This window comes from Rhinolophus sinicus, chromosome 1, assembly GCF_057876585.1.
Source record: "Rhinolophus sinicus isolate RSI-liver-muscle chromosome 1, RSI-T2T, whole genome shotgun sequence".
NCBI lineage: Eukaryota > Metazoa > Chordata > Mammalia > Chiroptera > Rhinolophidae > Rhinolophus > Rhinolophus sinicus.
The window spans coordinates 43,668,430-43,683,644 of NC_142501.1; the positions used below are offsets into that span (position 1 = coordinate 43,668,430).

Genomic DNA, 15,215 nt, shown 5'->3' on the forward strand with positions numbered 1-15,215 from the left:
ATAAACATGGGTCTGGTGTGCCATGCTAAAAAGCAGGCAAACTTGGTGCAATTACAGAAAGGTTATAAACTGGGGAGAGAAATCAACAGATCTGGGAAGGTCACTAAGAGTCCTAGAGAAGGGTTCTGAGTGAACGGGACCAGAGACAGAGAGACTCATGCAATGGAGTTGGAAAGAAGAGTAAAAGCGTAAAAACCATTAAAGAAATATGGCTTGGTGATATGTGACTGTGGCGGGAGAAGAAAAGAATGACTTCCATGTTTGTAAACGGTAGGAATTTAGTATGAGGAGATGGTTAGGAGTAGAAGGCAGGCAGGAGCTGATAAATTTAGTTTTGGATATACTGAGTATGGAATGCCCAGGAGATTGTTAGAAATACATACACATTTAGAGTTCAGGATAGAGGACAGAGCTGAAGATAAAATTCTGGGAATCACACGATACAAGTGTAGTACATAGGGACACCCTGAAAGAGCACCAATACTTGAAAGAGAAAGATTAGCAAAGATGACTTCTTTGGGTGTGCAGAAAAGTCTTTTCAGAGAAGACTAAGAAGAAATGTCTGGATAGACAACTGGAAAACCAGGAGAGATTGGTGCCCTGAAAAATGAAGGAAGAGAGAGTTTCACAAACAGTAGTGTCAAATACTGCCCATAGGTTGAGGATTATAAGGACTGAATATGTGTCTGCTTCAGATGAGCAACACAATAGGCACTGGTACATTACGGGGAGATTGTTTCAGTCAAATGGTGGGGACTAACACCATATTGCAGTGGGCTGATGAGAGACTGGGAAGTGACAGGGTGTTTTAAGAAGCATGGGGGCAGAGACGAAGGAAGAGAAGAATGCCAGTTGTTGGCATGATAGTTTTGTTATTGTTAAAATCATTCTGTTAAAATTGTGCCCAGCACAAATCCTAGAATACAGCAGGCATTGAATACATTTTGAATTATCCATTTAAAAGCCAAGATCAGATTTTTCCTCAACAAATAATTACCTCATGCATTTACCTTCTTTATTAGTGTGTCCACATTGACAAAGATCTGATTTCTACAGAAATGTTTGAAGTCTCATGCACAATTTTGCTTTATAAAACATATTTCCTGCTTCAAGTTTAGATTAGCCCTAACATGTTTTATCAGCAGTACCCGCACAGGCAATGAGTATACTGCAAAATTTCACTTAAAGCGATGATTAAAAGTAAAAACTTCCATTAAGCAACATTAGAAATCAAACAAAAATCACGTATTTAATCTTTTACCATAATGGTACTACATTATTTCAAGAGTTAGCGATTTAATTATCCATCCATTTCTCAACCTTTCACTTTCTAACTTTCTCCCCAGTTTATGAAATTTGTGTTCTAGCATTCAACTTGAATAAGGGTTATATTCCAAAGACCAGATTAGACAAGCCATGAAGTAAACAGGAGGCAAAGGAATGACTTTAAAAATTTAATTTTTTAAATTATTCAGTATTGCCAAAAAGTACCCGCAAATCACTGATACTAGAATCAAAAAGTAAAAGTATCAGGTATAAAAGGAAGGAAAGAGACATCTAAAAATTAGCTGCCTTTGCTTAGTTCTGTCTTTTTATGGTAGTGACTATCAATATAACCTTTGAGGTCCACTTGGAATAAGCCAGAAATAAGCATTTTTGTCTTTTTCCTTCCTTTATTTCAAGAAAATGCATGCAATTATCCATTTTTTGGTCTGCTTTGGAATTAACTCTCCTTCAGAGCATATTTTCACACAGCCAAGAGGTAACCATCCCTTCAGTCAGCATCTAATTTGGAATAACAGATGGACTAATCGTTAGATTTCCTTGCAAAGCTGCCATATGAGCAGGTAACCTGGCCTTGGTCCCTGAGGTAAATAGGTTAATCTGTCAATTAGGCAGCTGCCTGAAAAGTCATTATTTTAATCACTTATCTCTGGAAACCTTTCTCTGCAGCCCAAGAAGTGCCAGCTCACGCTGTAAGGGCTGTGGGAACAGAATGTGCTGGCATTGACAGCCCTGCAGATTGAGAAGGGGACTCACCCAAGCTGGGAGTCGGTGAAAGTGGTTCTCTCCGTGAGCATGTTCCCACTTCCTCCTGCTGCCACTTGGCCAATGGTCATGTGCGTCCTCCTCCCGCCTGAATCCACAGTGACACTGGGCCCGGCTTCCCTCATCGTGCGGGTGCTGTGGAAGGAGCTCTGATGCCAGGAGGACCGAGCGGCCCTGTTCTGAGTAACGGCCTGCAGGGGCACCAGCGGCCTGCCCTGCCCTGGGGCAGGCCCTGAAGTCAGATAGTTCTCTTTCTCCAAGAGGTTGCCCATGCTGTGGCTGGTCCCAGGCCTGGGGTACGTGAGCACCACTGGATTGACAGGGGCACCGTCAAAAACACTGTCATTAACAGACCCGTACTGGAACTGTCTGTGGTAAGTGTTATAGTAGCGCTGTCTGCTCACGGGCCCGGAGGTGAAGCCAACAATTTCTGAGCGAGCATATCTTGGGGGCATAAGGAGGGTGCCACCCCTCCTGCTCTCTTGGTGCCGCAAAGCGTGCCTGGCTTGACTTCTCTGGCTGTACTGGTGATCGCTGTGTGAGTAATGAACCCTCTCAGGGCTGCTGTCTGGAGAAATCTCAAGTCTCCTCAGAGGCTGCCTCAAGGATCTTTCCTCCACTGACTTCTGTGAGCTGTACTGCGCAGTTCCTCTCCCCCAATGACCTTCATAAGCGGTGGTTATGCCAGACTGCATGAAAGAGAAATCAAGTTAAATGAGGCATAAATCAGTTTTCATCTTTGGTGAAGACTATTCCAGCACTCTTACAAAAGGTGTCCATTTCTCTGAACCACATGGAGAATTTGGCCCCTTTCTGGGTAAAATCTGTTTTTAAACAGATTAACTGGGTTAACTTGGTTGACTAGTTATTTGCACAAGGAGTTGATACTGTTTAAAGCCCCCAGTTTGCTATGGTGTCCATACAACATCACTCTTCTCATAATTCATTTAGGAAATAATAGTATTTGGGAAATGTAACCTTAAAAAATAATCTATGGACGTTTAAAAATGTTTCCATGGTAGTCCAATAACTGGGTTATATTCTTTGGTATCCTACCTTTAGCACGTCATAGGTTTTAGTAGCAGGGGAACGCCCGCCAGCAAAATCATTTTCAACCAAGTGTAGGTTGTAGACATACTCAGGAACGCTGCTAGTTCGGTGAAGAGTTCCTGCAATCAAGCATATATTGAAATAATATAAGTGGCCCAATCAGTAGTTGAAGATTGTATAACAACAGTATATTGTAAACTTAAGCAATTGAGGTCTTCATCAAGTATTAGATTCATATTGGTGTTTTTAAGTGCTGGTTTAACATCACCCTTGGATGTGGCAAATGACTAAAGGTGATCACAATATCCTCTACAAGCTTTTCAAAATAAAAGTTGAGTTAAAAATAAAATATGTATACATATTTCATTAATTTTTTAGGAAAGAAAGGGGAGAAGAGATTTTTTTTCACAAAAATCCAAAAATGTTTGTTATAATGCTGAGGAATTTGGAAATCACTTATTGGCTTAGGTGGTCCGTACTATAAAAGTTCCGTTTGTTTAGTCAGACGAGAACTCTATTCCTAGTGCAGGAACTTGGAAGCTTCCTGAGAGGTCTGTAGGTGTAGGTAATGAATGTAAGAGTGACTCAACACTACTAGATTAGATAGCCTGGATAAACAGGGTGGCTCAGTATGGTCAAAGAAAACAGGGACCAGCTTAAAAAGACCAAGCCGGGGATTGAGGTTTTTGGCCTCATGAGAATGAGGCAGGAGAGAAATTAACCTCTGCCCTACAAATGAGTGCATCTGTGCAGTCACCCAGGTTGGCTTGTTCTTAGTTTGGTCGTCTAACAGCCAGCACACTCTCCTGCACACACTGAGGAGGACACAGGCCTTCCTGCTTTGCTCTGTGGGGCCTACAGGGACTCTTAACTGATGCACATGTCTCTTAAAACACTCCTCTGAAGAGGGGGTGGTAGAAGACACTACTTTGTCATTCTCCCAGCTTTTCATTTGTTCTTTTTGTGTAATCTCCCACTGCCTTACCAAAAAAAAAAATCCCCAAAAAAACCTTACCAGAATAATCAAAGATCTCTAAAACCTAGGTAATTTCTAGTTCCCTAATTTTAGCCAACTTTTTGCTGTCATGTAGCATTATTTTAGAAATCAATTAACTCTTCTAGGCTTCAGAGACTTGTGAAAGATACCGAGAATAAAACAACAGTCAGTCTCTTTCCAATATAATTGGAACACACTTTTCCATTAAATTGCTATAAAGTCAACATTTCAAACACTATCAATAGATTTACAAGTTATTTTGAGATGGAGAGGGAAATGGAGATTGTTGTTGCCAGAGAGCTAAAAAGTATGAATCCATCCCCAAATATGTTTGTACATGTGTCTTATTTCCTGGAGCCAAACAATCTGGCTGATAAACAAATTTCAGACCTCAAGGGGTCGTGGGGGAGGCAGCTGCAGGTTTGTGTCACTCTAAAGACCAGGGAAGTTGAGGGAGGCCAGGCCTCTCCTGTTTCTAGGGGCTTGATTTCTCTACAAGGGATGGCAAAGGTCAGGCAGCCCCTTAATTTTTAACTTCAGTGACAGAGAATTCCTGGAGCCTGGACACCGAATGAGGGAAAGGAATCTTCTGTAGGACCCTAGGGTGAAGGCTGTGAGTGGCCTGAAGCTCTCAACCCTGAATGCCTACATGAGAATCCTGCCCACACACAGTACACAGCCCCAAACTCCACCCTCACTGTTCCTTCTCTTGTCCCCATCCCCCACCCAGCTCAGGCTCTCAGAGAGGCAGGGATGCAAGGGTCCTGCTGGTGTGGGAAAGTAGGCTAGCTGGGCAAGTCCAGGGAACACCCTCACTCTAATCAGGAAGGGTCTAGGGACCAGGGTGCCCTCAGCACTGGGGACGTAGGGTGAGAGGCAGGGGAATGCTTAAACTGTGCCCTTCTCCAATAAACAGAAGACTTTTCTACCAAGGTAGAGAGGCCAGGCAGAAAATTATTGGTTAGTTCATATGTAAGAAACAAAATGTATTATCTTTAAAAAAAGTAGTTTAAGGGTATCCATGTTCGAAAGTTTAGATTGTAACCGAATATATGAAAGTCAGGGGCAATCTAGAACAGGAAAAAAAAAAAAACATATATGGCATATGTATTAATTCCTGTTACTCTATAATAAAATGGCAGGTGATGAAAGGGTGCAATTTTAGGAATCCAAGAAACTTGTTTCAATGGGCCCCTCCAGTCCATCATCCCCTGCACTACTACCCTAACCCTACTTCCAGGAACAGGTAGACAATGAAGAACAGTTAATACTGCCATCTTGAAGCTGAGATTTCTGCAAGGATTTTAAAAATGTGTAAGAATCTTTGGATAGGACCCCAAAAAAGTGTATCCTATCAAAATAGCTAATCGTTGAGTTTTGTAATCAGGCCTGTTGAATGAAGTAAAATGTTCACCTCACATTGTTGCTGGGGGTTGTAAGGCTTTTTAAGGTTTCTTACACGAACTGCTTACATTTCAATATTTTCTTTCAGGAGCTCAAGTTATTTTATGTTTCTTTTCAATATTCTGTAATGCAGAGCCAGCTATTATCATCTTTCTTTATAAATAGGTAAAGTTAAATTACTTGCTTTAAATTGCAAAGAGATTTAATATCAGATTTGAAATCTGGGTTCCTCCTTTAGTACTACTGGTCTCTGCTGTTGACTGTAATGGTGGCTTTTCTGAAATTGCCATTTATCAATGCCCTAGAGGGATTGTCATCATAGTTTTTGATACGAGGACCCAAAACAATCATTCTCTTTCCTCTAGAACCTTTGCCCGGGCAACTCCAAATACTCTATAAATACTAGTTCTTTACCTGCTGACATTAAGTCCTTAAAAGGAAGCTTCTCCTTCAGTTTTTAGATGAATGAACTGAGACCAGTTTACTGGTTCCCAAAATAGCTACAAAGTGGTTGTTAACAGAGAATAAAATAAGATTAGATCTTTAAACCTTGGACTCTCTTCCTTTGCAAGTAAGGTTGTGACTCTTGATATTCAACCGGCAGGCTGGCACAACAGATAGTTTCTCTGGTTCAAAGGCCAAATAAATGAAAATAAATAATAAATAATGCAGATTAATTTGTCTGGGCCATCATGTTTGAGATAAGTATAGTGGATTAAAAGTGAATTAGCAGGGCCGCCCTGGTGGATCAGGCGGTTAGAGCTCCATGCTCCTAACTCCGAAGGCTGCCGGTTCAATTCCCACATTGGCCAGTGGGCTCTCAACCACAAGGTTGCCAGTTTAATTCCTCGAGTCCCGCAAGGGATGGTGGGCTCTGCCCCTTGCAACTAAGATTGAACATGGTACCTTGAGCTGAGCTGCGTCCCTGATGACCACAGGGTTGCCAGTTCAATTCCTCGAGTCCCACAAGGGATGGTGGGCAGCACCCCCTGCAACTAAAATGAACACGGCACCTTGAGCTGAGCTGCGCCCTCCACAACTAAGACTGAAAGGACAACAACTTGACTTGGAAAAAAAAAGTCCTGGAAGTACACACTGTTCCCCAATAAAGTCCTGTTCCCCTTCCCCAATAAAATCTTTAAAAAAAAAAAAGTGAATTAGCAGCTGTATTCAAAGAAATTTTGAACTAGGGGGTTTTTTCTTAAAAGGTAAATATTAATCAGAATGGAAACATCTCTTTAAGGCAAGTCATTATCTTCTGTTCAGAGAATAAAATATTATATGTATACATAATAATGACTATTGAACATATAAAATAGTTCAGCCATGAATTAGTCTTCTCCAAAAACAGAAAAAAGGAAAGAAAAACATATACATACATCCTGCTTTAAATAAATGGAACATGAAAATCCACATTTTCTAACATGGAAAATGAAGGTGGGGTTTATTTCAAAGAATTTGTTTACTTCACAAAAGGAGTTAGGTACCTTCCTTAAACTGAAGAAATTTGTGGAGTTGGTCTGGAGCCTCCATTTTACTGTTTCTGGGTGTCTGGATAAATCACTTAGATTCCTCAGTTTCCCTTAATTCCAGCTACTAATAGAGTTGCTGAGAGAGAGGTTTACCTGAGAATGCATACGTTCAAATGCTTTTAAATTTGTAAAGCAACATGCAAAAATGAGGTATAGTTTTTAAAACAGAATTTGGATCACACCTTTTCTTCAATTAATCTATTCTAGAAGGAAAGATAAACTAGTGTGCAAGCTTTAATTTACACTGTGTTGTATCTCAGAGTTTTTATTCTGGCAAATTTACCAGTGGTATTGAATTTGACTTTTTCTGGTTATTTTTGACTGACCCAGCCACTGGGAATTATAATGACATTATTGTGATTTATTTATTTATTTATTTTTGGCCATTCATTTCACTTGCACTATGCATTGTGTGCTTTTGGTGTTTCCTAAAGAAGGTGATGATTTATAGGGAATATTTCAAATGAATGTTAACTCAGGCAACATTATCCAAATCTTTTCTTCTAAGAACACCATGGACATTTTATGGAGCCCGCTTTAAGGGAAATGAAGGAAGTAGTTACAGAAAAACTTTAAACCTCACCCTCCTCAAATAAGAAGCAATTCGGGTCAAAGCAATTGTCGGGGTGGGGTGGGGCTGGTGGGGTGAAGGCAAGGGGGGTTGGTTTTGATGACAGGATTCCAAATTGCTCAGAAGATGGCAAAGGTGTAGACCTCACAGGATAATGTAATTTTCTCTTTCCTGGTCTGAATTAGTTAATCTGAACTATAGGATCCCTAAGCAGCAGTTAGGGGGGGAAATCTCATGGTTTCTGGTCATCTATGCAAATATTATCCAAAAATAATGGATATTAGGGTTAAAAACAATAAGTTGATTTCCATAATCAGTGTTTTCTTTGTAGGTTTTTGTGGGCAGCTTTATTACCTAATTTGTTAAATTTAATATATTTATGAAATCGAATCGACATGCCTCTATTTTGACATGATTACTTATATCTGGGCACATCTGGAAAATCAACTACAACTTCCCTTATGTAAGTATGAGAATTGTTAAACAAAGAAACAACCTCTACATAACCTGCCTCTATTGGAGAGAAGAGTGGTATTCTCATTCAGCAAAGCATCTTTTCTTTCAAGTTTCTAGCACTCTCTGAGCATGGTTAAAAAAAACTGATTTGGTTAACACTCAGCTCCAAAAGGAGAATTTGCAGAGAGTGAGGTATAAGAAATTCCCATGAAAACAGGTATAGTTAAATGTATGCACAGAAATCAGTAGGCATTCACTGCTGGTATTGCTCTAAATGCTCCACTTAATTTAATTGTGCTCACAAGCAGTTGTCTTCACAGTGTGGATTCACAATGGTCTTTTTGGTGGAAAGAAAGCTTGAAAGTCTAAAAGCTATAACCTTCTGGTATTTGGTCTTTCTACAGCAACCTCTAGATAACACCACCTTTTTCTCCACCTACCTTAAAAGATTTAACTTCTTCTATTAGAGTAAAATTGGGGGCATGCTATTACAGGTGAGACGTGGCATCTTAAAAGTTATTAGAAGGAATCTGTATAGCAATTCATATTTAAATGGATCTTTAAAGTCATTTAACAAAAGTAGGAACTTAAAAGAAAACACAAAATACGTCAGGACACATCCAGAACCACACATCAGGACTCTGAGTTGGTGCGGCGTTTTTGATTGTCTGTACAGGCATACAACATAGGATTGCTTCATTTGCCTGGACTTCCATGAAAAAAGAACAACATCTTCTATTTGTATTTTCTAAGAAAAATGACCAGATATTTATGGAAACCACAATTTCACACCTTGCATACCCATTCAACTCAGATAAGCACTTGCTAAGGCTGGAAAAGGAGGAGAATGTGTTGGTTTAAAAAAACTATGGTGAACAAATGCAGTAATGTTTGTTGTGACCAGTTAACACAGCTCAATCAACCCTAAGAAACAACTCGGTGGATCTAGTGTACGGCTGGGCAGTGCTGGCTACGAGTTCCTACAAAGTTGAACATGCCGGGGGCAGGTGTCGGTGGTACAGTGGTGAGTATAGCTGCCGTCCAATAAAGTTGAATATTCCAGGGACAGACCAGCTCTCCTCTGAGAATGGGCCACATGCTCCAGGTGCCACTGTGTGACTAGTCAATGAATATACCAACCAGCAACCAGAAGTCCTTATTTTTCAGGAGCTCCCTAAGCAGTTTGATGTTATGCTCTGATACATCAGTTTATGGCATTTTGGGGGCAATCTTCGAATTACTGCTTTGGATAACCACAAAAATACATATTTAAAAGGCCCTTTCATACTGCTGGTGTCTATATCAGATATTTTGAGTTGGCAGAATATGTGATTACAGAATTTGTGATTATAACCAGTAACTCTGCACATTGGCGAAGTACTAAATTGATACATTCTGGAAGTTTCTAAATCTCTTAATTCCTGTAATTTGTGTCCTTTGGCACTCCTCCCAATTCATTTGCTCACATATTCCATAATGATTACTTTACAACTGCAATGACTAATATCACATTATACCCACAATGATGCAACTAACAGGCAAAGAAATCAAATGGAACTCAGAAATTTAATTTCATTTTTTTTTCCTTAAAAAACTCGCGACAGGTTTTTGTAATGGGTCTTTTGTATTTTCACAGCCTCACTTGCCAGGACTAACCTCTTCCCTCCCAACTGATTCATAACTGCTGTCCCTTCTCCTTTAAATCCACCACATCTGCTAAATGTAGTTTCAGAAAACCCCTGCATTTTTAATGTTTCTCCCTGCTGAAACATATTCCGTGACTCACAATGATCAAATCTTTAACTTGCACTTAAGATCTCCCTCTACAATATAAGGTGGAGGAAGGGTGAGGGAAGGCTGCCTATTTGAGGGCACAACTGAACTGAGTTTTGAGAGACTTGTAAGAGTTAACCAGGTCAACAGAAGGGAGGGAGACGTGCCAGCAGTAGGGGTAGCAGTAAGAATACCAAACAAGATAAATCACACACGTTTGATGGGACGTGGGAGCAGTGGTGATAGGATGAAGTCTGAGAAGTTGCAGGCATTAGATCACAAAGAACTTGGAATGCCATTTGGAATGAGGATTTTATTCCTGTAGCTAACAGCAAGAAACCGAAGGAATATAAATTGGAAAATGATTTGATGAGATTTTAGCAAGTTAACTCTCGTAGTTACGTGGAGAATGGACTGGAGCGAGGCCAGATTAAAGCAGGAAGAGGCTGTCTTGTCTTCCAGGTAAAATTTCACCTCCTTGACATAAAGAATCACATCCTTTACTACCATGTCTAGCACAGTCATGCATCAGCACTTGACAAGTTAATTGTTGATTAGTCATATTTCCTTGTATATTCAAAATATCCTAGTTACACAAATTCAGTTTGCACTTAATCCTTCCGGCCAACGTCTATCCTGTAGTCGCCACAGTGGAGCCAAAATGTGAGGGCGGCAGTTGCATGTGTGGAACTGGCGGCAGTTGTCTTGGAATGGAAGATACTCAAATCTTTCCTACTGCTTCTCTGTCATTCCGGGAGTAAAGAGAGGAAGGAAATTTCCCTCCCCCAAACGTAGGTAGGCTTCCTTTCTGAGTGATTAGAACAGCTGACTATGTTCATTTTGCAAGGTTGATTCTACATCTGGATAATGTATATTGACTGTCATTCTCTTATCTGTATGGCTTGTGTATGTATCTGTAATATTTCGGTGGCCTATACTAAGTTCTGATTATCTGTGAAGAAAAGTTCCCATTTTCCTCCTTCAAAGAAACAAAGGTAATCAAGACACAATAACTCTGATGTGATCCTTGTATTGTGAGATTTAAGATTTAGTGGGAATAATTTATTAAGCTTCTAATGAGCAACATTCTTTTTTAGAAATCAAGGAATTGCAGAAATTTGGTTATGACGATTTGGCCAATTAATATTGTTACGCCTAAAGCTCATTATTCCAAGAATATAAATATGTGGATTCTTTCAATGGTAATGACAATTGTCTTTTCTTTTTTCGAAATACACATTTTCATCTAAGTCTACATATTGGGTTCCCTAGTTCATCTTTAAGAACTTAAGAACATAACAAGTGTTTTTATGTCCAATATTCAATCATCACTAACAGTATTACAAAGATACACAATAGATTCCTTAATATTTCTATTGTAAGAGGACCTGAAATTCTGTTATGATTCTTACCCTAATAAGTCAGGGGAGTAAGAAGGCTCCCTCTAACACAAAGATTACATTTTCTCCTAATTTTGTCTATTCCTACTTGCAACACCGCCTTTTGCCATTTACTTCCCCAGGAGAAGTATAGTGTTATGTCCTCAGACATTTGTGGACATGTATAAAATAGCTGGGAAAACATTTATCTCAGAATTCTATAATTTAAAATTCTTCACTGTCATTTGAGATGGAACCAAATGATCTTATCATAGGCCATATTAATCAAGTCTGATTTTTAAATTCCAGAGGTTTCAGCAACATATTTGTTATTATATTTCATTACTATCATAGATAGGTTGCCAATAATATGTTTGTTTTCTCATAAAATAAAAAGCAAAGCTTTTAATAATTTTTATTGATCAGACCAGAAGTTTAATTTGAATATAAAATCAATGTTAAGTACTTGAAGATAAAATAATGTAAATATCTATCGCCTTATTTTAATACATGGGAAACAATTTAAAGCTGATATCCAAAGAAACATTGTAGGAGAATGAGCCAATGTGAACGACAAATACCTAGAATATCTAATTCAACTGAGCTACCCTGTTCCCGTGATTGGGACCACCAGCACAGGGCATAGATAACATTAATGGAGCCCTTTAAAAAGCCTAAGTGAACAGACTTCTTCTCTTTAAGGTAATTTCCTGTATCTTATCTGTGACACATAGAGCAAAGAACTTTCATAATCACACACTGTTACTGTTCACTGATTCTGATGCATACCTACCATGCCCTCCCTCAAGACCTTATCCATAAATTATGTATTCTCACCATTTCTAAGGCTTGGGAGTTTATTGTTTGTAATCACCATTGTGTTAAAATTCTATTTCCTTTGACTAATTATAATCAGAAGAATTTCTTTAAAAAAGACACATTTTTTGTACTCACTGCAATCAATCTGCTAGACACTGGACAAAAAATGGTCTATGGACTATATTAGGCGCACATGGAGGTACATTAAATTAGGTGGCACTACTGACACATTACATTCAGACCAACATGACCATGTCCCTGCCACCCCACCAGGGAACTCTTTTCTCCCTCGTCTCTTGATCCCTCCTAGTTTCTGTACTTTCTGAACGACTAGTCACCTAGCTTCCAGAATTGCTTCATTCCCGGAATTCCTCTTTGACAAACAGATCTCATACAGGATTTGAACATCTAACTCCCCTCCCCTCCCCCCGTAACACTTATTAATTGCCCTTTTTTGCTGCCTTTTCAGTCTTTTCTCTAGATTCCCCTCTGATCACAGAATTCAAAACATCTTGGCCAGGGAAATCATCTAAGTAAATGGCATGCCTCAAGTTTTTATGGTGGCTTTTCAAGGAAGTTGGAAAATTTTATTAGGATATTGTTCATTGTGTTTTACAAGTATTACATACAACAATTTACAACATGACTTTCTTCCTACGCAGGCACCTGGGGTTGGAGAACAGTGTAGCAAGCAGTAGTACTTTCAAAGGAACTGTAATAACGAGGATGTGGACACTCAAAATTTTCCCTTTGCTAGTACTTGCTAATTTTTAGATGTGTTCTCTGTGACTTTTATGAAAGAATTTTTTAAATTCCCTACAATACAGTCTCATTTCTGTAGGATGCTGCTATCCACTTCTGACTCCCTGCCCCCACACCCAAGAGTTACAGCCAACTTTAAAACGTTCAGCACAGTTTAAAATAAAAGAGTGATTTACAATAAAAACCACCGACCTATATTAAGGCATTAGAAAGAAATTGACAGGTTAAAGATCCTTGCAGAGTATTTCTCAACAAATCAATGCCATTTATCTCATTTCTGTTTTCAGCAGACTATCTGCTGTCTTAATCTTACAGGTATGTCAACAATTCAGAATTCTCCAGGGCCCTGGAGCTAACAGCAGTTAACACCAGGGTCGTTTCTTCCCACAATTTCTTGTGTTGATACAGGATTCTTTCCAGGCCAGCACTGTTTCAACAATTGTCTGTTTCAACTTTAGAGACATGATAGTAATACAGAAATAGTAAAAACAATGCTCACAGCCATCAAGAGCCCCTAGACCTTTTCAAAGAACTTTAATTAAACAGCATAAACCAACTGCCCCTGGTAATTGTTCCATGGAGTGTTAATGTTAAATTCCTTTGAAGCAGATTAGTTTTTTGAGTCTCAGAAATCTGAGGCTTTAAAGTAAGTAGGTGTTGTTTGCTGCCTTATCTCTCTGCCTGACTTGCACTTCTGTGTAGGCTGCTGAATGCATTTCAGCTTGCTGGGAAGCTACTGTTGTAATCAAAATATTTCAAGCACTTTGTTCTTTAGTTGGAAGAGCCACTCAACCAGTTGCCCTAAACATTTGAGCAGAAGCACCATGACAATGCCCTGTGCTCTACCATATCAATTCTGTGAACTATGAAATATTCCTGTTATTCCCTCCTAGAACGGTCTTCGCCAACCACTTCCCTATGTCCAATCCTGTTAGACTTGGCGGGTCTAAAATCCCTATTCCTCCAAGAAGCTTTTCAAAATTCTCTTCAGCTAGTGGTCTAACTCATCCTCCTAAACGCCACAATGTATTAGCTGTTCTTTTGGGTCGCTTAGCAGTTTGTGTTTGATAATGCGTCTTTTAGAGGGAGGCTTCCTTCTTCAGACTTAAAACTTCTTGCTTTAAAGCAAGCAGTCTATGTTTAATTCAGCACCTGCAGTGCCCTGCACACACCGACTCATTTGATAGTCCTTGAATTCACCAAGCAACATGAATTCACCATATTATAGAGAGGCTAAATCACGTGTGGGTTTTGGACTAAGTGTCCAGTAAATGTTGAGAGACCAACACATTCTTCATATGTGAAATGGATCTTTGTATCTATCTCATGTAATTGTTTTAAGGATATAACGAAATGCAAACGTATTCTTGAACAGTGTTAGGTGCATAATAAATGCTCAGCAATACTCCCTTTCCTTCTGTTCATTCAAGTTGCTGTTGAATGAACTGGTTCATTCAAGTTGCTGTTGAATGAATGGCTGGTTGCTGTTTCTAGCTAGCCATTCTTAGGGGTTAAGAAAGAATATCTAATGTGCATTCCTTGCATCCCCCAAGCAGAAGAATCTAGTTTGGTTTCAGTTTAGCACCAGCCTGCACAGAGTAAAGAGGTGGAATGACTCCACTGGTGAAAAAGTGGCCACACTTGTTCTGGAGTCATCAGACTCCTAAACAGTAAATGTGGATCCCTTTTTTTCCATGCATTGTGGTAGTTCTGTGTTATCTAGACCTCCCACTCGCTCAGAACCACCTCAATTTTATTTAGAGGAAAATAGGATGGGGCCATAAAGAGGCTTAGGGTCCAATAAAAATCCTACTTTGTACTAATAACCAAGAAGCTTAACAATATATAATAACTAATGGGTGGTTTAAAAATTCAGGCTTGGGACTTTAAATATCAGTTCTGCTCCTTATTATACGTGGGAACTTGAATGTTACATAACTGCTTAGTTTCCTCATCTGTAAAATGGGGATAAAAAAAAGACTTACCTCACAAGTGTTTTTGGATACATAAATAACATAATGAAGGCAAACCACAGTTCTTGGCACATAGTAGGCACTCAATTACATTATTTAACTATAATCATTAAACATCTCTTTACTTTTCAAGTATATAAACATTGACTGCCTGATCCTTTAGGATTCTTTTACACAAGTTGAAAACAATAAAACCTCCCTCCCAGGTCTGCTCTTTTCAATCTCTAATCTGGTCTTTTTTTCTTTTTCGTCATGGGTTCTCCATATGCTGTTGTCCAATTACTTCCTAGAGAAACAGTTCAACTTCCTAGAGAAACAGTTCAACAAACTGATATCCCAACTAAATTAATTGTTCAATTTCTTTCCTCTTCTCTTTTCTGTAATAAGCCTATCATACTTTTGTAATGAAAAAATAAATTAATAAGAGGCACGGTGTGGCTCTGATCATCT

The 15,215-nt window shown here is 39.2% G+C and overlaps 1 protein-coding gene across 1 annotated transcript in view; it reads right to left on the reverse strand.

Moving 5' to 3' along the window:
• Nucleotides 1–15,215, reverse strand: part of PKP2 (plakophilin 2) — a 77,950-nt gene that overhangs the window by 61,420 nt on the left and 1,315 nt on the right. Inside the window, exons 2-3 of the mRNA XM_019736575.3 lie at nt 3,106–3,218; nt 2,041–2,738 (exon numbers count right to left, since the gene is read on the reverse strand). Coding sequence (XP_019592134.2) covers nt 2,041–2,738; nt 3,106–3,218 — 811 coding nt within the window. The remainder of the gene's footprint in view (nt 1–2,040; nt 2,739–3,105; nt 3,219–15,215) is intronic.